Below are 27,833 nucleotides of genomic sequence, written 5' to 3' on the forward strand. Positions count from 1 at the left end.
GCCATTTACCAACATACTTGGCTTGAAGAATAGGTTATATGCCCATATGTCTATTCTTTGCTTTGTACGTATCTGTTGCCCCGAATCACAGATTTCAATGTTCCAAACAGACGGACCTGAAGCTCCTAGGTGCTGGATATGGCTTTTCATGCTATGTTGAACGTGGATTGCGCAATCTGAATGTGAGTGCTACTGTAGCTGTTTTATTTTTTTCTGATTTTGTTGCATGTAACAGCATGTAACCACACAACTAAATAATTTGCCTAATGTAGGATGCTACAGCCTTTTGTTTAAAGTACATATGCCCATCACAGATGGTACTGAAATCGCATATTGTTGGCTTCCTCACATCATTAGTAAGCATCCAGGGGAGATCTAAGCATGCATTGTTTTTGTAATAGGATTTTGTTCTTGCTTAAGCGAAAGTGGTACAGGATTGCGCATTAACTGGAACACTATTGTATAATCTTTGTTTTTTGTGCATTTAGGATATTCTGTTGCTGTCGGAGATTTCAATGGCGATGGGACTGAAGGTCAGTCTTCTAATACTTTTTTCAAAAATGTTTTTATTCATATGGTGCATGTTTCTTTAATAGAGTGGACATGCTCACAAATAATGTTACTCGTCACTCACCGATATTCAAGAAAGCTACATTTCGATATAGATTTGCCCTTCCTGGTGCACAAAAGATCAAGGAAACAATTGGATGATTTGATAAAACACCAAATGTCCTATGTTCTTACCAGAGGGTAAACGCTAACTGGTTTTTGGGTGGAGTTGCTTCCCTACTCCAGGGGGGAGGTGATTGCATTGTTTGTTCTTGAGGAGTTCATCTGGCTGTTGTAAAGGCTTTGTCGCCTCTGTTTCTGCCCATTTTGCATGCAGCAAATCCCAGCCAGGCCAAAATGAGCAAGGGGATCATCTTGACCAGAACTTTTCTTTGAAATGTGGTTGGAGGTCCCTGTTCTAAGGTAATACTGCAGGTTTAGGAATCTCTTCAATAGTTTCAGAAGAAACGTGTAATAAGATCCATCCTAGATCCATAGTGGTCTGGAGAAAGTGTACTAGTCTTTATAAATTAATCTTGGTACTAGTAACTAATGGGAAAGTGCACTGGTAGGCAAGGCATGGAACAAATGAAATGAAGGCATGTCTAGATTCCGACCCAGGAATGTATTCTTTTGCCTGGGCGAAAAGGACAGCAAAGGATTGGGAGAAGTGGTTCAGGCCCATATAGCCGGTGTTGAAACAATTGAAGGAGTTTCCTGGATTAACCCAATTTGGCTTGGAAAGGATTAATTCGTTATTTTCACAGTTTAAATGTAAGACTATACATCACGATGAGAGAAAGGTAGATGTATAACGCATTTAAAATTGGATGTTGCGTCTTAGACCATTTTTGTCCTGAAATGTTAAGGTTAGTTCAGAAATAATACTTCGTTTAATCTGCAATTGCCACAAATTGAATACTTTCAAAGATCACCCTGCTCTGTCATCAGGCGAGAACAGGTGGAGGTTTGTTTAATAAATAATCAATTTACTACTTCTCTGCTACCACCGTCGCTCCATCCCCCTGTCGCTCCATCCCCCTTAAAGATTGGTCGTATTGCAGGTTCTCTTCAGAATCTAAATGGCACACTACATGAAGGTGCGCAGTAGCCATAGTTTATGCTTTCCCATTCCTGGTGACCAAACCTAGTTTAACCTTAGCATCTAGGCATGGAATGCAATGGGAAAGGAGACCACGTTTCTGAATTCCTCTGTGGTGCGCAAATATGGATGAAGCTGAACTGGCTCTCCCACAATGGATTAAATGTGGAGGTACTGCACCTGGCATTTGACTGGCCATCATCCAGGTCTTCCACTGCATAACACATGCAACCAGAGTCTGTTTCCATGACCGGCACAATGCTGTCACAAAAATCCTATACTAACACATGCATGTCATCCAATGGCTATGCTGCTCCAACCTCTCCGGATTACCTGCATCATTCCTGTGGTTATGTCCTCATGGACTTTTGCCACAGCATCTTTGAACGGGCATCGGCCAACTTGATGGGTAATTACAAAAATCCAAGAATTGTGAACTTCCCTCCTCATTCAGTCTGAAAACCATACTGTATCACCTCTCTGTGGCAGTCCTTTTAGTGGCTCCCAATTCAGCAACAACTGCCTAGTGTGCCACGATCCAACTTTCTATAAATTCCGGTGACCTAACAGCTAAAGAAATGCATAGGAGATCAAGTACAAGCGATGCAGGAGGAGGCTCACACAAGCAGGATTCTGTACTGAATGCATCTCCCTCCCTGTTCCCTCTGCCTGGGATATGAGATTTTGAAGTAGCAGGGAGAATACTAACACATCACTGGTGTCTGTGCCGCATACCCTCCACGTGTCAATGTAAATATCACCTGCCCCTGCTTTTCCCCTAGACAGCCCACTGCCCCACCTGTCCCGCGCGCTGAATGTGCTATAGGAAAAACAAGAAATGAAATCTACACTCGCTTCTGCCAGAACAATGAAAACCTTAGAGATGTTCAGTGTGTTACTGCAGAGCTGCAAATAATGCAGCCATAAAACTTCACTGCATTACAGAATGAGCTCCACAGCCCCCTTTTCGTAAATACAATGATGCTGTGATCCACTGTGAACTACGGCTCTCGTGCTCGACTCGCTAGAATCCAGGTACACGTTCAGATGAACCATTGTGCAATAGTCCGATCACTCTTTCCAAATCAAAAACTCGGTGTTTAACTTTCCCTCTTGAAAAGGGATGCAGTAACTGACTGCTTTTCCTCTGACATCGTGCAGGATTTTTTGGCAGTTTGCCGTTAGCAAGATTTTTAACGTGAGTCCTCTGCTATATATATGGTGGGTATAAACTTAGACACACCCATTGACTGTAATGTGAAGTACAAACATGTTATTTGTGAAGAAAGAATAGCCTGAGCTTTTTTGATTTGTAGTAATTAAACTGTGGGTAGAGCAATCTCTGAAAGTGAACTCTGCTAATTGCCCCCCCACTTCATATTGCTCCATGCTGACATGCAAACTGCATGCCTGTAACTCTGCTGGGCCTACCTACTGATGTCTCCCGATCGGACACTGAGAGGAAACCTGTGCAAAGCAGAAAGCTGACCAAAGCAGCATGCCACAGGTGAACGACCACTGACGCTGGTGTCGGCGAGAGGGAAAAGGTGATCTGAAACGAGTCCAAGACCTTGGAAAACAATCAGGAGGGAGAATTAGGGACTTGAAGCTTGCCAGTGGCTAGGATGCTTGGAATGTTGAGAAGAGAGGAGGAAACTGAGGGACAGTACAGAGCAAGAGAGTGACAGAAAGTCACATAATTAAAAGGGAGCAAAGTAGGCTGTAGGGTACAAGGCACACTACATTGGACCCTGACAGTAAAGGGACATGCGCAGTTAAACCACCTACTCTGAGGGAGCTGATGCATGTTGGGACAATTGGACCTAAAGTATGAAGTAAAGAGACTTGAGCACTTGAAACCGTGGAAACTAAAGTCTAGGCCAAATCTGAAAAACATTGGGAGTAATGACACTGATGAACGTTGGCCAAAAACACGAACAAGGGTCCCAAAGGAGCCGTGCGTAAGTCCTTCAGGAGTGCAAGTAACATGTAAACACTTTACGACTGTCCACCATCAGTGATTCCCCACAAAAAATATGAAATGTATTCTTCACTTTAAGTACACCTGGTCAAGACAAGAATTTCTCATCAATGTTGATTTTCACAAATTCAGATGCTTGTATATCCAGAATAGCAACTTTCTTGCCCTGTCCTCATACTCGCTTCTATATAGTAGAAATAAATATAATCCTATAAATACACATAAAGCATTATCTTTCACAGGAAAGGACATCTTTACTTAATGGTTGCATGGATTGTGATGTGAAGTGCTACTGTGATGTCATAGATGATGAGTAGAATGTTAAAGGAGTTGTTCGGTGTTGTGTTCACAGTTTGACACTTGGCGAGGGGCAGGCTGCGGATCAGATGGGCCAGTGGGATAGCCCACCCTCATACTGCAGGCTTCTTTCTCATCACTAATCCATAAAGAAGGCTGGTCAAAATCCGTCTCGGAATAGTTGGAGAAAGAAAATGAATACATACAAACTAACAGAGAATGATATCTCCTTCACAATACGAACCTACTGTACCTTCCTTCCTTGCAGATCAAGTTTGAAAATATGTAGATACGTCCAGGTGGAACACCTGCACGTGCTGGCTTAAGACCAGGGGCCAGCATGCACTTTGTATGTTCAAAACTCACATCAAGGCCAACTCAGCCTTTCATTCTTCTGAGGTGGTTATATGGAGTACCATTAACTGTGCTATTTGAGTGCTTTACAGTGTGAGGAATCCCTCATGAAGCACAAATGATTATTATGTAAACATTTGGCACCCTGCAATCTGGTTCCGAGTGTCTTGCATTTCGCATGCTCCTTCGACATGGCTGCCAGAAAATCTTTTCCAGTGTGTGGGTTCCACGAAAATGGCTGAAAGAGTAGGTGCATGAACTCTGCAGACCCTGCACTAAAGGAAAGCGGACTTATTTCTTCATTATACAAATGTATTAAGTTCAAACTTGGTTAAACTGTATTTGGTTTAACATGAGCATGCATTAGTCATGACGCAACAGTTGACAGGTTTCTGTATAAGCAAGTGAAAGCATATTCCCATGTTTATCTTTTTTTCTGGTGTGTTAATTAGGACATTGCCCTGGAAACAAGTCCTCCTAGAAAGGAAGTGTCTTGTTGAAAGAAACCTTGCTTGGGCATTGCATTGTGGTTTCCTCGTCTGCTATTGAAGTCTGAATTGTAACGATTCAGCCAATACCCGTAGTTATTGACTGCTCTCAGACCATTTTGATTGTTGAGAGGAGGTCAATAACAGTCTTCATTTGATAATATTTTATAATGTTGTATTCAGTCTCCTTGGATGTGGTCGGGTTAAAAGGATGAAGATTTAGTCTTTCTGTTAAGCTGCTCCTTTTCCACCACTGCGTGACGTTTCTGTGAAATGATGGGCATGCCTCCCTCAGATAACTCATTCTACAAAATGAAACTAAAAGCGGTTTGCCAAATGTTAATCCGGATGCGGTTTCCCTTTCAGACTTTGTATCCGGTGTCCCAAGAGCTGCGAGAACTTTGGGCATGGTACGTATCTGAGACTACTTGTATATGCAATACCTTTTCCAAGTTAAAATGTACCCATGTGCATATATCATTTTCTTATTTTAGGTATCGATTTATGATGGAAAGAATATGGTCTCATTATACAATTTCACTGGAGAGCAGGTATGTTGGTGTGATCCCATCCATCAAATTTGGCATCTTTATTTTTGTCATGTTTTTTCGTTGATGATGCTCCTCTGCTTTCCTTGTGTGCAGTAGCACCTTGAAATTCATGCGCAGAATGGAATTTTACCATAATAAATGATCTTGGACCCAAATAACCGGACAGACTCAAAGAATATGGCAAAGTATTAATTTATTGACAGCTCAAATTAAGGAAATCTGGTGACCATACAAAATTCAGCTCACTCACTCTTGGTTACTTTTCTCTTACACAAAGAGCCTCATCACGGTTTGGGCGGTAGCCCTTAAATATGGTGGTAACGATCAGTATTACTGCTGCATTTAAGGGTTGGCACAATTGCGAGTTGGGTCCTGCCAGAACGCATTCACCCCCAGGTCTGAGCTGGAGGTGAATGTACCGGCAGAGAGGGCATTTTTGGCACTATTGGCGCCCGCACGTTTTGCACAAGCGCCAATAGCACCCTGAAGTGGGAAAATGGGACAATACCCTCCCCCATTACTGTCCAAACCGTAGCCCAGGACATCAAGACCCAAGCACCCCCATGAGAGGAGTTTGCCCCCTTCACTTCATCACCCGATGGACAGGTCCCATGTGTTCGCGGCCCACACCCACGGGGAGCCTGCCCAATACCACGTCCGGGAACCGCCGACGTCCGCCTCATGGATCAACTCGATTAGACTACAGCCACGAACGCCATCATCGTTAGAGATGCCATGACAACATAGCCAACAGACAAGAACAAACGTGCCACCATGCACACTGGTCACTCACATACCAACCCACACAAAGAGCATACTCAGTGCTATGACATAGAGGACTGATACACCCACAGACGTGCATCGTTATTTTTCACATAGGCCTTCTACATCGGCGCAAAAACACAAGACGCCTGAAGAGCTTGTGTATATATGCTTGCTGATGCTCTCTCGCTACCTATCCCAGTGAAGACGCCACCCTATATATCTACTGCTGCTTGTGACGCTCTGTCGGCCCTCACCGCCCCCATATTATGGATTATGTACCACCACCCAGAAACTAGGCCAAGGTAGGCCACAAAGCAAGAGTCTCCAGGCAGGACACTGATCGCGCAGAACAAGCCCCAACGAAAGCTCAGCCAAGGCCACAATGTTGCAGTTCGTGTGCCGTGCTCCACGTGCCAAGGTTACACCTACCAACGCCAAAGGCCTCACAACCGAAATACAAATCAAATGCTCATAATTCTGCTCCAGCCACGGTCACTCCACACGTGAACAAGCCGCGCTGACAAGATGCCAAGCTCACGCGAAAGTCGCCGGGGTCCCACGTCTGAGACACGATCTGCAACAACGAAGTGACAAGTTGGACACCAACAGCGATGGGAAAGACATGAACATCAGCCACTGGTCAGACCTATCCATTGTCTACCACTAACACATAGTTGCACATTGTTGCCAGCATCAGGTACGCCGCGAGCTGGGAACAGCCATGGTCCCAGGCTTGGGGGCTTGCAGGGGTACCAATCAGAACACAAGGGGCTCCCCATTGACGCCACTTTAACTACCCAATCACCAAGTGTCCCTTTGTAACCAATTTGATGTATTAACTGTTAGGGACAACCCAAGTGTACCACCTGACCTGTCCTCATCCAATAACCCCCTCTTCTATAGGTAACCATACTAACCCTACCACTCGGGGAGTCAACCAGAAATGGCATTAGGTTTTGGGACAATTTTCCCAGGTGACGCAAGTAGCGTGTCATAAAACAGTAAAAAGGGCCTGCGAGCCCCACGAAAAGCTGAGTGTCTCCCCGGATGCATACGGGCTGAGAACAATCCCTGCCGTTTCTACAATAAACAGCAGTAACTACCTTGCTCTTGTGTGTGCCTCATACTCCTTTTGGGACATGGGAGGAGTTGGGGCCTCCCCAGCCCCGGAGGTCCGCAGGTGGCTCTGTCGGCTCCCAGGAAAATCACCCCGACAGCCCCATCAGCCACATTGGTTCCAATGGGGAATGAGGACTTACCTCCTTAGCGCTACTCGTGATCCGTCGCTAATAGCGATGGACCAAGTAGCGGTAACGCTATTTGCGCTGTCGGTATGCCAGCGCAATTACCGCCTGGATACCGCCAACCTCGTGATGAGGTCCAAAGACTTCATACTTCGATGTACGTCAGTTATGACGTCCTCCTATGTGAAAAACAGTAAATCTATCGAGGGGAGGGGTTGGTTAGGGCAACATATGTACCTATATCATGTATAGAAGTTAACATCATTGGCTGCTCTTTATCAAGTAGGCAGGCCTCGAAATGCGTATAATACTGATTATAAAAATAATAACAGCAGATTGACTTGTGCATCCTTGTATAGTATGTCGCTACATAGCCACTCATAGTTGGTTGGCATACTCTCCCAACCTTGGACATTCTGCTCGCTAGCAGCACGTGAACAGAACGAAACCCAGGTGCAGAGAATGTCAGACCACTGCTCACTTTCATCAATTAGCTTACCATCTGTCAGACCATGGGCCAAGGTCTCTCCTTTGTAGTTTACCTTACTGGCTGTTTTCTTCTCTGGTATTTTTAGGGTAGTCTGGATACACCACTATCTTCCTCTGAGGCTTAATGAATAGACCTTTTTTCGACTTCTATCAGGTGTCAATAGACCACGAATTTGTCCATTTCGACCAGTTATTTAGTGCCATTTAATTTAATTATGCTGGGTGCTATTACTCCTCTTGGCCTCTGGAGACTTTATTGCTCAAACTTACTTGTGCTTTCTGCATGCTTGATTGTCCAATATGTGGCACTTTCAGATGTTTTTGCTTCTGCTTAATCTAAGAGAAATGTGCCCTTCGTTCATAGCTTACCCTGGTTAACGCTTTGTACTTTCCAATTGTCTTTGTGTCATCCTTAGGCTTGGTAAAACAGATATTCTTTGTTTCTTGCATGACACTGTTTCCTGAAGCATTTCTGATGTGGGGCCCTGGTTTGTCTCTGAGGTAGTTTTGACACAATCCGACGTCTATCTTTTCATCATGGCCGCTTTCCTCGCGTTATAGTTTCTACTGCAGCAAGCTTCTATGCAACTCGGCTACCTTGCGTTTCTGCAGATATACATTAGTTGAGCATCATATCACTTGTCTCCTCAGCATAGATGATTTCTTCATCTCTTTATACTTGATTACTTTACTTTGATTACACCTTCAGTTTTTAAATTTATTTATTTAATTTCTGAGCGTCATTGTGTCTTCCCTTTTGAGGTCGCTTTACTCTCCTCTGTGCGCACTTACAGCTCTTCTATGTCTAATGGTGTATGCCGACATCTTGCACCACTTCAGTGCCAGGGTACATTCGATACGGTTGTGAGTGCATAATGTCTCTCATATATTCGGTGTGGCATTGGGATGATGCCTGGTGCCATGCACAGAGTCTTCCTGCTTTGCTTCCAGTATGCACTGTATAGTGGCTCCCAGTTCAGTCAAACTTGCTGACCTCTAATACAAGAGTAATATTTTAAACGAGTGGCGTGAATGGCTTTTGGTCAGTACATTGGGAGCTTGCAGTCTCTGAGTTTAAAATTTCTAGATCCGCTCAAAGGGACAAATGACTACCATTTGCCAGTAAGTGGGACCCCCCTCAAGACTGCCACTGTTGAGCTCCCTGTAACATGCAGCTATTGAACTCCTGCTCAGCAATATTTTTGTAAAAAAGTGTTATATGTCATTTTCGTCATCAAGCAACTGTAAATCTCCACAGAAGGCATTTCCTTTTAAAATTGTTGTTGCCCCTGGCATGGTATCTAAACTGTTCAAAAGCACACATAATTTCAGCTTCAGCAATTTGTCCTGTCCTTTCAAATGAGGATCTATCGCATTGGAAGTCAGTTAATATGGCTGCTTGATCCCCAGTGATTTCATAAATGCACTATTTTATGCCATGTGTGGAGTTTATTGCTTCTCCCGAATTTCTGAAATATACAAGTACACTTTTAGGCATCTCAGATTGGCCTTTATTATAATATTTTGGCTACCTGGAATAGCGGCCTACTTTGCCATTCCACTAATTTTTTAGATTTTAACATTCGGTTATTGGTTCATTAAAAGTATGTAGGATACATACAGAATTCGCTAAACCTCCTCTGCAAAACAGTGATGCAACCCTCTGTTCGCACTCCATTCACAAAGGTGAAGTTAACAGCAGGGAAAAAAAACAAGCAAATCTCACAAGTGAACACCTAGTAAAGAAATTCTGAAAAATTCCACTCCATACAGCCCTGAAAAACGGCCCACAGATGTTTCCCTGCTTTCACAACGTGCCTGGTTAACACAACCATGATCATGTTTCAACCTGCCACTGTACCTTTTGATGACTGCCATTCAGGGGATCCCACCCAGCTTTTTGTCAGCTCTTTCCACCACCCTCTGAACCGTGTTCTGCAGCTTTCTGGCATAATATGCTTACCTTGTCACCATCCTCGTGGTGAATTTTCTTGGAGGTATCTTATATGGTGAGGCATAGGTGGCCACTACAACCCTGTGTGCCACTGGCTTTCTGCAAGGATTGACCTGTAATCTCCTCAATTTCTTTCAGTGAGGTGAGGAAAAGGGTTTAGTACAGTTAGTTTTGCCAAATAATTAACCCATTCACAACCTATTAACACGCCCTACCCTCCACATGTGCTATTTAAATGCGCTCCAGACAATTGACCCTGCACTTACCAGGCCTTCCGGTCCACTATTCCTGCCTTATCTAGAATAATAGTTGTTTTGTCTCCAGGGATTGGTCCCATATTCATGTTAATGTTCATAGGGCGTCACCTGACCAACCAGTTCCCGGTGAAACATGGCACTGATGTCATTCCGGTTGCATCCTCCTCGGGTAAGAGGCGTAGGTCTCCACCCCTATGGCGGCATCCTTTTTTAGATGAACAGTTCATTGTGCAAACTCGTTTAGACCACCGAGATTCATTGGCATCATGGCCTTGCCCTAGTAACCTAGGCCTGGTTGAATGTCCAAAGTCAGCACTTTCAGTGCATCTGCGCAATCCGATGTGGCGGCAACCAACATTAACTGGTGCCAATATAAATGGGATTCCCTAGCCAAAATCCCCCAAGACTTCTGGGAAAATAATACAGTAAAGGGGCACAAAGGCGACTCTCTATGGCAAGGTGTTGAAAAGAAAGCCCTTTGTTTCCTGCTTCCTGGTTTTCCTATGTCAAGATGTCCCTCCCCACCCCCCCCAGACCTGCTCAACTGCCAATTCATGATCCCTTTTCATCCCCATGTCCGCATATAATTTTTCTTATTTTACTAAAATGGGGATCTTCCCCTTCCACAATTCCTCTTCACCAATTGCCTTCCATTCCACAGCATTGTGGACACCATCATACTCTGCAATCCTTGGGTGCTAGGGAGGGAATTCAGTCAGACATATTTTGACACCACTACCTGTTAGCAAAGATTTCCATTTATGTGTAATTTTCCCTCCAGTTGTGAACCCCCGAACATTTTGCTTTTTGTCTGACCATCCTAGTCTGACTTTTACCAGTGGAGCCCAGCCTTGTGCTGTACTCCGTTGGGTTTTTGCTCATCTTGTTAAGGGGAAACTGGCATACGCTTCAGACTGTTAGTACTTGGAGACTTTGTTTACCTTAGTCTTTCACTTTGTGGCCATTTCTTGGTAACTTTTGATCAGTGCACAATGTACTTTCCAGTACAGTGCGCTGAGGTCTTTTTCATGTCTAAGGCCTTAGACCCTCGAAGAATTTTTGGTGAATGTACAAGTGTGCCCCGGACGCAGCTGGTGGCAGATGTTATTTTAAAGCATATTTTTTTTAACCTTTATTTTAATTTTAGAAAAAATCCACAAAATAATAACTAACATTATACATTAGGTTAATCAATACTAAATCATCAGAACCATACATTTGTAATCAGTATAACACTAAATGCAAAACAACTGCATAAACAATTAAAGCATTTTTTACTCTTCAATGGTCCAAACCGCGTTTGGCCCAGAACAGTGGCCAGTGCCAAAAGTGTTAATAATCTTTAAACTAAATGAGGACTGGGTTTTTTTTTGGAACTGAGGCCAGGACCGCGCTCCTCACTCAAAAATGTAAATGTTACAAAAGAGATCCTGCTACCTCACTTTCTCTCCTTTCTAATGAGATAATTACTCAAAGATATGCAACATCATGGTTCAGACCAAATTACTATTTTGGACCCATAAAGTTAGAAAAAGTATATATATTTTATTTTATTATACCAAATTTCATTTTGTTCTTAAAAATCGTGCATCCTCATTAGGTATACAATATAATCTTTAAAACACCATAACTCAAATGTATTAGTAACATGAGAAACAGAATATCGACATAAATTTTTGAAAAAAGAAAAAAAGTGAAGGAGTGAATCAATTTTGAATACTCCAAATTGAACAAAGATGAACCTCCACCTAAATTCTATCACTAACAGAATTTCAAAAACACATTTACAAAGTGATCAAAAAATATATTTAAAAAAAAATTAAGACAATACACTTAAATTTCATAAAAACACATTAAGAAACCACTGTACAAATCAGAAAAAACAATTCTCACTACTAGCGAAGCTATCTTGATGTAACATTCAGCTGTCTAGTACTTAATCCTTATGTTTAATCTCAGGATTGCTCAGGATTTTTTAATTAATACAAGCTATAAGTGCTCTATTGTCAGCATGTCTATAATCACACGGTAACATTGTCCCGACATGTTCCATTCCCTAAATCTGTAATTCTTGTAAAGGGAAATTCTTCAGGGGTTTTGCTTCAATATTTGACCAGTGTAATATTGGCGAGACTTGTATAGAGTAGATTCTCTTTAAAAACTTTTTGGTTTGACTGGAGTTGGAGAACTCAATGGGTTCCTTCTTGTTATAAATTAGCTATAACCTGATGGAAAAAAAAAATTGGGGAAAGAAATAAGCACAGCGTATAAATTCAGTTGTGTTAGGCTCAGAACATGCGCTGAGCAATAGTCTCTGCCTAGGAATATAATTGACTAGGCGAGGCTTACCACACTGCAAACTTGATATGTAGTAAGTGCTATAGAGTACGCTTCTTATAAGTAGTGCGCTGGTTCCCTAGGGTGAAAAAAAGAAAAATAACACAGTCGGTGTTCGGTATGGACATAGTGATCTTCTTTTACAGTACCTTTTTAAGATTATCGTATTGTTCTGCATAAGGCCCTTGAAGTTCATGTAATTCGGTGAACTATCTATCAGTTAGCCCTGTGGTGTACTGCAGTGTACCAGCAGGGCCTATACATCTTAGATTCGGAGTTTAGCCATAGTGTGGGCCAAAAAGTGATAGTCGATTTATTTTTCCGGGACTCTTACACCATCGGGGCAACCCAGATGGTCAAAGAATCCATTATGGTAATACATTGGGAGTCAAGAAATAATAAAAAGCTCTATATTTTGAGAGCTTGTTTACCAAAAGTGCACCCCGGATAGTAAAACTATGTAATGGAGGTACTAAAATCCTTTCTGTAGTGTTATTCCCGTTCTTTACTAACATTCATATGTTACCGTAATGACAATAACAGTCAGTCATTTTATTAGATTCAGGTGCGGCTCTTGCAAATCTTACTACGTTCATGGTATAGTGTGATGTGAACATACCTGAATGATCTGCTCACATTCAACCATCCCAGACGTGCACCAATCATGGACCACAGTGGTCCCAGTCATCCCAGCAAACCAGACCTCCTTGCACCCAGGATGTGTATTGGAACTAGACGGCTCCAGCCCACATCCTGGGCCCGCACACACACAAGGCATGCAGAAGCCTGTGAAAACCTCGGATTGCGCGCGAGCCTGCATGACCAAATAAGGAATTTCCCAGGTCTGCTGGACCAGGGGGAAGACAAAATGGCCAAAGGACAGAACAAAGGACTTTGTGGCATGGCCACTTTTGGCACTGTAAATGTTACAAAAGAGATCCTGCTACCTCACTTTCTCCCCTTTCTATTTGATTGTTTTTCTTTTAGTCTACATTGATGATATCCTAATTTTTTCTGAAGATCTGATAAAACATGGGGAGCACATATGTAAGGTTTTGTGAAAATCGAAGGAGAATTGTTTGCTAAACCGAGAAAAGTCCATTCCACACCAAGCACATTTTATTGCATGGATTTGTAATTTCTCCAGAGGGGATCGAAATGGATACTAGAAAGATTCAAGCAGTAAAGGAATGGCCTACTCCCACATGCGTGAAGGATATTCAAAGCTTCTTGGGTTTTGCTAACTTTTATTGTTGCTTCTTTCAAAGGTTTTCGCAGGTGGTCACTCCCATTACTAAACTAGTGAAGAAAGGTGTGGAATTTATTTAGCATCCTGACGCTGAAGAGGCTTTTCAATTTTTGAAGAACAAGTTCACTACGGGTCTGGTTTTATTGCATCCTGATGTAGATTGACTTTTATTTTTTTTGTACAAGCAGACGTTTTAGACATGGCCATTGGAGCTGTGCTTTCTCAACGTAATCTGTCCACGCGTCAATAACATCCAGTGGCTTTTTTCCTCCAAAAAATGTACTGCTGCAGAACATAACTACACTATTACTGACCATGAGCTATTAGAGATTAAGGCAGCATTTGTGGAATGGAGACATGATTTACTGGGAGCATGACACAAGGTAACCGTGTTAACGGATCATAGAAATGTAACTTTTTTTACGCTCTGCAAAGACGCTCACACCCAGGCAACTTTGGTGGTCACTTTCATTTGCAGAATATGATTTTGTAATTGCCAGGTCAACTTAACGGTAAGGCGGATGCTTTATCTAGATATTTACCAGGCAGTGAAAAACCAGACCCATTTGTTCTGGTTCCACTTCTAGACGATAAGAACTTCATAGTTGGAGGAGTGTAGAAGGCTAAAGAAGAGACCACCAAGTTTGGTAAAATGGTTGAGCATCAAATGACCGTGAAACAGATGCAAGAGTGGGTGAGAAAAGATTCAGAGATTCGGGATGGTTTACCTTGCGTTGAAACACAATTATACTTACCGACTTTTGATCTGAGAGAAGAGGCATTACAAGATGATGCCCCCTTTGGGGACAATATTGATGATCTTGCAGATCCAATGGAGGATTGGGAAGACCACCATCGGGACGATTGTCAACCTTGGGCGTCCCCTCCTTCTACCCCGGACCCTGACGCTCTGGGTATGGATTTCCCCCCCCCCTCCACTCCAGACCGCCAAGCCTCACCTGTGGATGATCAGATGGTGTTTAACACCATCTTGAAAAGGCGGCTGAGCATTTTCCAATCGGGAGGCTTTGCCGGATTTGGATTTTGTAGAGGACATACTGAAAGAAAAGCCTCCGGCCAGCCAGGCCATTCCTTTGTTGAATTCTGTCAAGAGGAGACTGGTGCTTTTCTTTCATTGTTGACACCAGCTCAGACCAGAGCGGTTAACCCCAGGGTAGAGAAGTTGTTTCGCCCTTCCCTTACCGATCCTGCTTACATCAAGGGCCATGTCACTCCGGATTCACTGGTAGTTACCATCACTAGAAAAAGGGCAGGTGTAACCCTGTCTACAGGTGAAGCACCGCCTGATAAAGAATCCAAGAGGTTGTATGCACTGGGAAGAGGCTTGTGACTGCTGCTGTTTTCTCCACCCAAATAGCCAATAACACCACTCTGTTGGCTAGCTACGCAGACGTCCAGTGGAACCTGCTGCAAGAAGGCCTTGAAGTACCTGAACCAATGCGGGCTAAGTTGCTCGCAATTGTATCGGAAGCCAAGCAAGTGAATCAGAATGTGCTTAAGAACACTTCAGACGCTGCTGAAACAGCGGGAAGAACCTTGGCACAAGGTACCTTGCATAAACTACACGCCTGGCTGAGGAACTCTGGGTTTAAGCCGGAGACCCACGCAGCCTTAATAAACAAACCTGTTGAAGAAACAAACTTGTTTGGCAAGGCAGTGAACGAAGCACTTGAGACAGCCAAAAAAGAACACGAGACTTGTCCTGAAACAGATTACCCAAAAGCCTTCACAACAGAGAGGGGGCGGCTCTCATTCCTTTCGTGGACAATCTCGCTCCCCTCAAAACCAGTATGGTTCGGAAAACAACTGGAATTCAGGACAAGGGTCTAACACCACCACATATCCACCTAGAGGACAGTGGCGTGGAAAGGGTAGAGGCTGGAGTTCCACCCCCAGAGGCTCCCCTGCCTCGGGTCAGAAATGACCCTCAGATCTGGGTCCCCTCCCATGCCACCCTGGTCGGGGGTGTCTAACCTCATTCCTTCATGCATGGGAGGGGATAACAGACCAGTGGGTACTCAAGACAGTCACCCACAGGTACTGCATAGAAATTTGCCGACCACCTCAATTCAGACCGCCAAAATCAAGACGCCGGACCACCTACGCATCCTACTGCAAGAGGTCGAGATCCTGCAGGAAAAGGGCACCATAGAAGTCATCCCTATTCTACAGGTAAACAAGGTTATTTATTCAGTGTACTTCCTTGTACCTAAAAAGGATCGCGCCTTGTGCTAGACTTGCGCCCAGCGAACAAATTTGCCAAACCTCAAAAGTTTTGTATGGTCACATTACAGGAAGTAATCCAGCTGCTGAAACAGGCGGATTACATGGCAACATTGGATATAAAAGATGCATACTTTCATATTTCAATGTTGCTGGCGCACAGAAAATACCAAAGTTTCATGATAGAGGACAAGCACTATCAGTTCAAAGCACTCCCCTTCGGCATTGCCTCGGCGCCAAGGGTGTTTATGAAGGTACTGGCAGTGGCAGCAGCGCACTTTCACAGAGAATCTGTCCCGGTTTACCCTTCCCTCGACAACTTGCTCATAACAGGGGAGTCCTACGGAACATGCCTGTTGAACATTCAAAAGACGAAAGACCTCTTATTCAGCCTGGGATTCTCCAACAAGAAGAAATCCAGCTTGGACCCTAGTCAAGTCAAACAGTTTCTAGGGGCTCTAATTCGGACAGAAGACTGCCTCGTCTTCCCCTTCAACGAGAGGGTTCAGAACATGCCGTTTCAGTTCCCTCAGGATGTATCCATTTGAGAGGTGATGGCACGCAAGGCCATGCAACTGTTAGGAATGATGGCATCCTGATTTTACTTAGTTCCTCACGCGCGTCTGCGCATGCGTCCCATGCAAGAGTGGCTCAACAGCCAGTGGTGTCAGGCCAGTGGACAATGGGAAGATCTGGTTGTTGTCTCACCAGCCCTCGTTCTCTCTCTGCAGTGGTGGTAGTGGGAAAACCTCTTGAAGGGCAAAGCCTCACCACCCACACAGTAGAAGCTCAACAGACTCCTCTCTCACAGGGTATGGGGCTCGCCTGCTTCAGCAGACTGTGCACGGCGTGTTGTCCCCAGAAGTAGCATTCAACCACATACATCCGTTTGAACTATTAGCTGCATTCAAAGCACTGAAGGCCTTTCAGACACAGTTACAGGGGAAGACAGTCCTAATCCTGACAGACAGCACCACAGCCATGTACTAGCTGAACAAGCAAGGGGGCAGTCACTCTCCAGAGCTATCCAAGCTGTCCCAAAACATTTGGAAATGGGCTCTCAAATAGAGGATGTTCCTGTTGTCCCAACACGTTCCAGGGCAACTTGATCTTCTGGCGGACGTGCTCAGCAAAGACTTCCCACTGCCCTTAGAGCATGAATGGTGATTACACTAAGACATTGTCTCCAACATTTTCACGCTATGGGGCTTCCCAGAGATCAACTAGTTTGCAGATTACACCTCCAGGTACCCTCAGAACTGATCCAAGGGGAACAGTCACTGGATTGCATGGTCAGGGAAATGTGTTTATGCTTTTCCACCCCGACTCCCCTACTCAACAAGATAGTGCACAAGATGCATCAGGAACCAGTCACCATGATATTGGTGGCCTCCATGTGGGCCCGCCAACCATGGTTCTCTCATCTGATGGAGATGTCCCTATGTCCCCCAATGCATCTGCCTGTCCGTACATCATGTTATCTCAGGACAAGGGAGAAACACTCCACCCATGCCCGCAAACCCTGAACTTAGTGGCCTGGCTCCTGAGGTCATAGAGTTCGGGCACCTACAACTCCCTCAAAGATGCATCTACATACTTAGGGAGGTGAGGAAACCCAACACCCAATATTGCTACTCCAGTAAATGGAAATGCTTTATCTGGTGCAATTCCAAGGGCATCAATCCCATTGACTGCTCTCATACAGTGTGTTGTACCTGACTCACTTACTGGACTCGGTCTGGTTTTTAATTCCCTGAAAGTTCATCTTGCTACCCTCTCAGCCTACATCACATCACAACAGAAGGTGTTGTGGTGGAAAGTACCAGTTATTAAGGCTTTCACGGAAGGGGTTAAAAGAATTCATCCCCCCGTTTCTAACCAGGCTCCCATATGGGACATAAATGTGGTATTGACTAGACTTATGGGGGTCTCCCTTTGACCCTATGCATAACGCAAGTCTCAAGGATCTTACATATAAGACCGCTTTCCTAGTGTCCATCACTTCTATAAGAAGAGTTGGTGAACTACAGGCCCTTTCAGTCCTAGACCCTTTTGTTACAGTCTATAGAGATAAGGTGGTTCTGCGCACTCCTCCTCGATTTGCTTCTACAATTATTTCCAAGTTCCATGTGAACCAATCAATAGAGCTGCCTACTTTCTTCCAGAACCCCACTGATCTGGCCGAAAGAAGCTTACACACATTGGATGTGTGCAGGGCAGTCATGTTTTACCTGGAAAGAACTAGACCACTGAGAAAAACAAATATATTTTTTGTTTCAGTGGCAGCTGCTAGAGAAAGGGATCCTGTCTCTAAATCAGCCATCTCAAGGTGGATTGTCAATTGCATCACACTGTTTCTCTCTTGCTAAGAGAGAACTGCCCTTCAAGCCTAGAACACATTCTACTCGAGGCCCTGGGGCTTCCATAGTATTCATTGCAAATGTTCCCCTTGAATCCATTTGCAAAGCAGCAAACTGGAGTAGTTTTGTACACATCTTTACAAAACGCTATTGCCTAGACACTCATTCTAGGTCTGATTCTCAGGTGAGACAAGCAGTATAATACATCTTTTCACTACTGTTCCTTCTTGCAACCCACCTCCAACTCTGGGTACTGCTCGCTAGTCTATGCACAGCATGTGATTCTAAGCAGATTAACAAGCATCAGAAGACGTGCATTACTCGCCGTATGCGCCCACCCTTCCTCCCCGCTCGGTGGAAGGAAGATAAACGTCTTGCTGCTTTCTCTCTTTTATGTACTCACTCATGAGTCATTACGCTCCCTCATGGCAGAAAAAATACAATCGGAGGGACCTCGACTTGTGAGGGAACTTGGGTACACTACACGTCGCATTAGGGATAGTGTTACAGGCACGCCCATGTCGACGTCCCCTTTCGATCCTCGAAAGACAAGATGCAATACTCTGCGAGTACCACCGGATGTCGGATTATATGCACAGCACGTGAATCTAAGCAGATACAATAATCAGAAATGCTAGTACGGTGAGTAATGCATGTCATATCTAATCTTTTAGCTTGAAAACCTTTATAGTGAATGTATTTGGGGTGTGGTAAAGGGTTAAATCTTTTGAGGAAATGGTCAGGATGGGGTTTTAGGGGTGGGAAATGGGTTTGGGGGGGAACCGCCGCCACCCCCACCCAAAAATGCATTCAATATATGGGCATTTGTTATAAATTACTTCGATATAAAGACATGTAACCATAGTAAGGTAAACTAGTAATGAGGCGAGAGTAATTTAGATAAAGACATGCTTTGAAAATCGTCACAAACAGCCAATTGTGTATTTGTGTTGTAGATTCCACCTTAGAGAATAGTGAAGGCAAGCGTCCCCAGATAGCACGATCCTCCCCGCAATGAGAGACAATTATGGACTCTCCCAGGACGGGAATAAGGCCAGGACAAAGTGCAGGTGAGCTTAAATGGGAGTTTATCAATCAAAATAGGGCATGCAAAGAACTCTGCAAACTCCGAGAGCGCTCTGTCTGACAATAGCAAAGACAGGCGTATATATTTACAAAAAACGTCATAATAACCTACATGCTATAGGGGGCACAAGTTCGTGGGGATTGGGTGGCGACGACTAGCTATAGGTGCTGCTGCGATGTGGTTTGCCACGGCTGGAGGACGTCACTGGTTACCCTCGTGGGTTGGGCTGGGCCTGTCAGGTCAGCTGGGCTCATCCGGGCGGTGTTGTTGTGCCAACCATGATCAGTGTCAGAGATGAATGTCTTTCCTGACTTTCTGCCCTAGGGCCACACACACCGCAGTCATTCAACATTGCAATATTATCTTCCCTGGTAAATCTTCCAATAGGTTATTCTACAGGTTAATGCAACACAGGAGGAATGCACCTGGAGTGGGGTCTGTCGGCGATTCGTCAATACATGGTTACCACCATCCTGTTGACCGGGTATCAGAGGTCGTGGGGTTGGGTCTTGGGGCATGGGACAGGTGGTCTATGCTATCATGTCTTGTTAGAAGTCAATATGGATGTGTTCTTGTGATGTTGCCAAAATATTGGGTGTCATAATTTTACAGGGGCCATTAACCTAGGGTGGGCCAGCGGGTCGTGGAGTCTAAGAAAGGGCGCCTTCGGATCTGTGTTTTAAGGCCGGGGTTTACTGCTGGGTTGTAAATAATTCAGGTGGCAGGCTGTGGCCTTGGGTGCTGCGGGGGAATGCGAATGATTGAAGCGGCTCCAGCCGAATTGGGGAAGATGGAGCAGTGCGGCACAGGCCTCTGCTTTTTCGTCTGGTAGGCTTCACTGGGAGGTAGGGGGAATGGCCTTGCATGTGCTCACAAAGGTATTTTCCTCGTGTGTTGCAGACTTTAGGTGGGAGAGATATAAACATTCACATAATATACAATACTCATTAAATCTTTCCAAGGCACACGTTTTGACATTGCTGCTGCCATCTATATGGTCAGTTTGAGCATATTACTTGTACACTATGTTTTTAGCAACTACAACATTTTGTTATATGCTTATACATACACAGAAAAGTGAGGTAGTAGTAAGGTTGGTGGAGCATGCAGGAACAACCCGCCACTGCGGCTGGCGGCAGTGGCACATAGTGGGCTCGGACACCCATATGGTGCATCTTCCTGCACCCCTTACATGAGCCCTCAGTATGGTTGCATTTGTCTTCCCTTGCACTCTAGCAGCATTAGTTCAGTTTTGGCGCGGGACTGTGGGGTGCAGTTTTTTCGATAACACACAACATGAAAAACCACAGGGACATTTTTACCATTTGCGCATAGTTACAGGGATGTAGGTGCTTCATCCCTAATGTTATATGAGCACCCATCCTTCCATTTTCATACATTTTACAGGTTTTTTAGTCAGAGAGGTTGTGGAGAGAACGCTTTCATCAAAGGTGGTTTGCTCATTAGTATTTAGGGACTTTGCTTTTGTCAGGGGACCATTGTACAGTTCTTTTCCACCCAGGCCCTGCTGGCCGGGTCATGCTGGAAACAGCGATACACTGCGGAAGGTGAAATGTTGGTATCTAACACTAGCTCATGTCCGTCTGCTCGTGGGAACGGGCTCTTAGCAGATCTGCCAGGGAGCTGTGGTCACAGGGATAAGTGATACTCTCCGAGGGTGGTGGCTGTGCGGCGGTGCGCAGGGCTCAAGCCATTTTTATTATACAAAATGGTTTCCAGGGCCTATCTAAATTGAACAGGTTTGGTCAATGTCTTCAGCCGGTTCCCCACCCGCCACCTGGGCCCTGGTGGCAGGAAGGACACCCGGTGATCCATGAACCTCACCGGGGGAGAAGAGGCATGGGAGGGGGGTCTTCTGGACCAGTCCACCCATACATTTCCCCCCTTTCGTTACTTAAGTAACAAATACTTTAAATCCTCCAATCTCCTGCTCTCTTCCTCGTCAGCTATAGCGTCATCCCATGCAGGGGTGCCTTTTATGGGCATCCATGCCCTGCATACCCCTTGCAGGCTTTCACCTCTCCTAGCATATTCATCTGGGGTACAAGTCCGGTATATACAACCGCTATCCCCTTCTAGGTCCACCCACACTTCTTCGTACCATTCGATTACCCGGGGCTCTTTAATTGTAGTCTGCCATAGCTTATCTTCTATATCCTTGTCATGGTACATGGGCACCATCTGGAATCTTGACGTGTAATCTGTACCCGTTTGTACCTGTGCTTCCTGCATAGTTTGTATTGTACCGTGTGCTTTGCCCATTGTCACCATCATCATTGCACCATTCGGCACTGCGTTGGCACAACATCGAAGACCCACCTAGCATAGGCAGAAAATGAAAAGGAGGAACACTATAGCCGGCATCAAAAGCTTGACGGTCATTCCCAGCCATGATGGGACCCAGGAGAAGATATTGTCGAACCATGTGCTTTCTTCTGCTCCACCTTGCATTCTCATTCTTTCTCCTAGGCTATGTACTGCTTCGATCACATGGGACAGGGAGCCGTTATCTGCGTCTTCAGAAGGTACGAAAGTGCAGCAGGCACTTCCAATTTTTCGGCAAACACCTCCGTCCATTGCTGTCAACAGGTCCAAGACATACCTGTTCTGCATGGTCATTAGCCGCAGTGCTCGTAGTTCTACTTTTATTACGTTAAACCCTTCTTTTATTACGTTAAACTCTTCTTCAGTATCATTTGCCAATTGGATCAGTTCCCAACGTGTGATTTGGAGCCACTTTGCATTTGCTCGCGCCTGGATGCTTGGGATGAGTGAGGCGAAGAACGTTTCTGCAGAGCTGAAAAATCGATATCTATCCGGGATTTGTGCCAGCAGTTCTGATGATACTTTTGATATGTAGTTCGATGACCGTCTGTTTCGGGACAGCGCCCCTTCCTTGTTTCCGGAGGACAGGACATCTATTTGTGATTCTGCAGTTGGTGAGGCCCTACTCTGTTGAGATTTTCCTCGCACCGCCTTGCCCCCATCAATGTGGCTTTCCGGTATTACCATTAGCGCCGAGTGCAGGGTGGCCAATGAACAGCTGCCTCCCCAGGATTGTGGGAGGTGCAGGTATGCTTGGTTGCCACATACCCAATAGGTATCCATCAGGGCCGCTGTCCCTTTTCTCATATCTGGGATGGTGAGGGTCTTGTTACAGTTCTTGTTTGCCCCCATGGTGGTCCTCCCCTCTCTCTTGAAACACAATTCATAGTTTATTTCTTTCTGCAGCTTGAAGGGTTTTTTGATGGCTGTTACCCAAGTCAATTTTGAAATGTGTTCCTTCCATATGGGTGTGCATGTCTCTTTTATCCATTGCAGTTTCTCTGGTGCCACACCCCACAGTGCTTCAGCCTTGCACATTATTTCTTCGTCCTTCCACTCGTTGTCCGAAAAAAGTGTTCCTTGTATTATAAAAAATGGCTCCTCCAAACAGACCACTCCTACTGCCTTTGGGTAACAGGTCTTTTCATTCTGCAGCATCCTGAAAGTTACCTCATGTGCCTGGAAAGTGTTCTTAATTCTGCACAACGTGAGATGAAGGAGACACTGGGCATCGACAATAGGCAACTCTTTCGGTAACAATACTTTGGGTGTACCTGAAGCATGGGGAATGAGGGAGCAGACATAACAGCTCTCGTTCGTTGTTTGCTTAGCCGTTGCACTCCTGTCCGCATACCATTTATTTGTCTGGTGGGGGTGTCGTGGGTCTTCCATTTTGTCTAATCCTAACCCATAATATTCATCATATTTCCTCCTCCCCGCCTCCCTTCTCCGTCTGTTATTCCTTTTTCTAAGGTATCTCCCGGCCTCATGGGCGACGGACAGTGTGGGCCCCCCTTTCTCACCCCCCCCTTGCCCAATTATCATACAGTATTTCATATCTCACTGTCATTTCTTCATTCTCCTTCTTTATGCTATCTGGCAGTGTATTTTCTGTTACAGGAGTGGGCCTGCTGGTGGGGGTGTTATACAACCAGGATATAGCAGAGGGGTTACGATCGTTTAGACTGCGGGCATTGTAATTAGATACCTTTGGCGGGGAAATTGTGCTGTTTTGCATTTTTCCCTGCAGACCTTCATTATGCGAGATAGCAACATTGGATGGTGTCGTGTAATATCCCCATACCAGTTTAGTTCCATCCCATACGAAAAAATCACCTTCTTTAGTATTTGCAATTGCTGTTCCATTTGTCACATTAGTCCCGTTAATCCCTCCCCCCTCGTTCATCTCGATAGAGATGAACGCTATGAACCAATATGTAACCAAGCCAAACATTATTGTAAAAAATAATGTAATGCATATCGACAATCCACACTCATACGAATATCTACATCTCTCAGCTAAAAATTCTCTATATCTAATAAATCTATCCGTTGCAGGCTGCCCGTTAGTTGCCATGGTATTTCCTGTTTGAGATATAAAAGTGCATTAAGTGCATGCATGTAAACATTTTGTTGGCACTACCAGTGCCAAGATATCATGGAAGGGGAATGGAAGTGGGTAGGGGAGTGGGGTTGGGGAGGTACAGACAAGGGAGCAGACACTGTACATTTTTACCACATTATTATTTACACAAGTCCATATGTATATATATTTTTATTTTTTTCCGATCTTTTCGTCGTTATAGATACCCTTAAATGTAATCGTTCTCATCAACTTTCTCAATCAGGTGCACTTTCATCACACACATGTTCACGTTTATTCATTATTTTCATTTCTATTGTTTGCTGTTGTCTGTGCCCCCTCATCCACCTCCTCCCGCACACTATCATATGCCCTTCGTACATCCGTCAAATGTATCCAGTATTTAAGGCCCTTCACTTTTACAGCTGTAGGAGTACAAAATACCACTTCGTATGGTCTGTGGAACCGTGGTGCATTCCACCGGCGCACAAAGCTCTGGACATAAATGAACTCCCCCGGCATCAGTTGTACCGGTGTTTCAGGTTCCGTGAGGGACTCCGTTGTATTCCCTTCTTCCCTTGTGAATGGTGGGGAGAGCTGCTTTGATATTGCGCGCGCTGCCCTGGTTAGCTTTTTCAGGTAGTCTGTGAACTCATCTCCCAATATTGCAGCGCTTCTGTACCCGTCTGAGTGTTGGCGCTATGGGGAGTGTGCTGTGTGCATTCGTCTCCCGGTCACTATTCCGTGCGGGGACAAATGGTGGTCCTTGCTTGGCTGATTTCTCAGCTCGAACAGCGCAAGGGGCAAACAGTAAATCCAGTTCTTCTTTAATGAGAAGCATAATTTTGATAATCTTCCTTTTAACAGGCCGTTCATTTTTTCTACCACGCCATTACTTTGAGGATGATAAATTGAGCACAATTTATGTTTTATTCCCAATAGTGTTATTACTTCATTGAAGAGCTCATTCACAAAGTGAGTGCCGTTGTCTGAGCGAACTACGTCCAAATCCCCCAGCGCGGGAATACTTCCCTTACTAGGAACTTTGCAGCGCTTTTAGCATCAGGTCGTGCACATGGGCCTGCTTCCACCCACCTCGAGAATGGGCATACAACCACAATCATGTAGCGTGCCCCATTGCACCTTTCTCCCATGTCTGCGTAGTCAATGTGTAGCTCTCTGAATGGCCCAATTGGTTTTGGAATTGTTCCCCTAAGTGTACGTAATGTCATTCCGGTGTTATATATCTGGCATGTTGTGCACTCCATTGCCAATCTAGATATGTGCTCCTGAAGACAGGGCATGAACAACTCCTCTTGTATCTCCGCTGCAATGTGTTGTTTCGTGTTATGTGCTGGGAAGTGTAATTGTTGAAACGCTATTTCTAATAGCTTTACTGGCATTACCACTTTTCCTGAGTTATTTTGTCGCCAGAGTAAGTCTGTTGCTGATTGGCTGCACCCTCGTTTTACCCACATCATCTTTTCATCGCCTTCCTGTAACTCTAGTATTTGTGATATGGGCATCGCATTGTATCCTTCTGGGAGCTCTTCGTTTGTCTTATGCTGCAGCATGTACTCACCTGTTTCATGTTTTTCAAAGTATGAAGCTTCCTTGGCAGCAGCGTCCGCTGCCGCGTTCCCCAAAGACACAACGTCTGTGTTGGACGTATGTGCTTGGCACTTCACTATTGCTACCACTGTTGGGTCCTTTAGGGCCTCAATTAATTCCTTTAGCAATTCTGCATGCTGCACTGGAGTCCCATCTGCTCTTCAAAACCCCCTCCCTCCCCATCTTGCCAGACCTCCATGTACTGTTGTTGTCATGTAAGCTGAATCTGTGTATATTGTTACTGCACACCCTTTAGCTGCATGTAGTGCTTCTATTAGGGCAATGAGTTCCGCTGCCTGTGCTGAGAAATGGGATGGAAGGCGATACTGCACTAGTGTCTCATACTCACCTTCTTCCAACCTCACCACCGCCAACCCCACATGTTTCTCTTCCGTGTCCATGTCGATTGATGCTGACCCATCCACAAAGTACACCTCCCCCTCGCTCAGGGCATTCTCGCACACCACCGTGTCTTCCCCTGTTTCCCCTGTGTACGTTGCACAGTTGTGTTCCTGCATGTCCTCCAGTGTGCATGCTTCTGTAATGAATGTTGCTGGATTCACTGTCCTGCATCGTACCACATTGATATTGGCGCTCGACAATATTATCTCATAGGCAGTTGCTCGCTGTGTAGTCAGTGTACTTTTTGATCTTTCAAGTATTGCAAATAATGAATGTTCCACAAACAATGTGACAGGGCATCTCATTACTATTGTGGCACTTTTCTCAATGGCGAACGCGGCGGTGGCGAGAGATTGCTCGCACGCGAAGTGTCCTTGCATCACCGCATCCAAGGTGCCACTATAGTAAGCCAATGGTTTGTGTCCCAGAGAAGTCTTTTGTGTCAGTACAGCGGTCATGAGTGTTCCCTTACAATGTGAAAATAGGAAAAACTCGCGTTCATAATCAGAGTTGGCGAGTACTGGAGCACTCGAAATCAATTCTTTTAGTGACTTGAATGAGTCACTCATCTCTTCTGACCATTCAATTTTCCTGTTCTCGTGTTGTGCCTCCTTGAGTGCTTGCAGTAATGGTCTTGTGTATGCTGCATAATCTAATATCCATGCTCTGCAATAATTGCACATTCCCAGGAATTTCTGCATCTCCTTCACTGTCGTGGGTTCTTTTACTGATCTCATGACTTCTATCCTATCACGGAATATTCTTTTTCCGTCTTTCGATATCAGCTGCCCTAAGTATAAGACCTCTTCCTGACAGTATTGTAGCTTTCCCTTGTCCACTTTGTACCCTTTGTTTGCCAGCAGTGACAGGAGTGTTACTGAGTCTTTTCTGCACGTTTCTTCATCCTGTGCGCAGACGAGCAGATCGTCTACATACTGAATGATTGTGCTTTCAACCGATAAGTTACCCAGGTCTTCATGTAGTATGCGATTGAATATACTTGGACTCTCACAGTATCCCTGTGGTAATCTGCAATGTTCGTATCTCTTTCCCCCTAAGGTGAATGCTGTCAGATATCTGCTTTCCTCCGCCAAGGGATGGAGAAGAATGCGTTTTTCAAATCGACCACTGTAAAATGTGATGCCGTTTTTGGGATACTGCACAATATTGAAGCAGGGTTCGGTACTAAAGGGAACTCTTTCTGTATGACGTCATTTAAGGGGCGTAAATCCTGGATCATCCTCCAAGCCCCTCCCTTTGCTTTTTTAATTGGGTAGATGCAGGTGTTGCATAGTGAGTTTGAAGGCACTATTATTCCCTGAGCTGATAATGCATTTATTGTCTCTTTTATTCCTTCCTCCGCCTCGCGGGACAATGGATATTGCTTTACTCGGGGCAGGATTGCCCCTTGTTTGAGTTTTATGACTACCGGTGTCACTCCATGTAACAACCCCACATCATGGGGGCCTGTTGTCCACAAATTGCCTGGCACCAGTCGCATGTCATCGTCAAAAAATGGCGGTGGTGTTCCCACTACTGCCATCAATTGAACGGGAATTTGCCTAGCCTGAATCAAAATGTCACAGGGCATTGCTATTTCCATTATTATTTCACCATCACTGTCTGAATCAGAGAAGAGATCCTCATCAGACAAGTCTCGTAGGGCAATATTGGCGTTGACGCACAGCACAGTGCGCCATTCACATCCATCTATGTCCATCCCAATTACGGCAATCCTTTTTGCTGATACCTGTACAGCATGCAAGTCTAATGATACCACCGACCCTGGTGCTATGTCTGGGCGGACTATTGGGCGGAAGATGAATTCGGCGGGTATTCTCCAATCCAGCTTTTTTAGCTCAGGAACTACTTGGGCCAGTGTTTTCAAACCTTCAATAAACATTCTTTCATCCGCTGGCAGGCCACGTATTTCCGGAGCAGTTGTTTGAGCCCGTACTACCAGCATTACACGTAATGGGCAGATTCCTGGTGTTGAACACACTATTCCTCTTTCTGTGAATGATATTGTCAAGTTAAGCTTGCTAAGAAGGTCCCTCCCTAGCAAGTTTATTGGCGATTGGTT

The 27,833-nt window shown here is 44.8% G+C and overlaps 1 protein-coding gene across 1 annotated transcript in view; it reads left to right on the forward strand.

Annotated features, from left to right (window-relative positions):
• ITGAV (integrin subunit alpha V) overlaps window positions 1-27,833 on the forward strand; it is an 800,372-nt gene that overhangs the window by 238,873 nt on the left and 533,666 nt on the right. Inside the window, exons 8-10 of the mRNA XM_069615781.1 lie at window positions 489-533; window positions 5,138-5,181; window positions 5,266-5,322. Of these exons, the coding sequence (XP_069471882.1) occupies window positions 489-533; window positions 5,138-5,181; window positions 5,266-5,322 (146 nt within the window). The remainder of the gene's footprint in view (window positions 1-488; window positions 534-5,137; window positions 5,182-5,265; window positions 5,323-27,833) is intronic.

This window comes from Ambystoma mexicanum, chromosome 9 (genome assembly GCF_040938575.1).
Source record: "Ambystoma mexicanum isolate Mex_15411 chromosome 9, UKY_AmexF1_1, whole genome shotgun sequence".
In the NCBI taxonomy this organism is placed as follows: Eukaryota; Metazoa; Chordata; class Amphibia; order Caudata; family Ambystomatidae; genus Ambystoma; species Ambystoma mexicanum.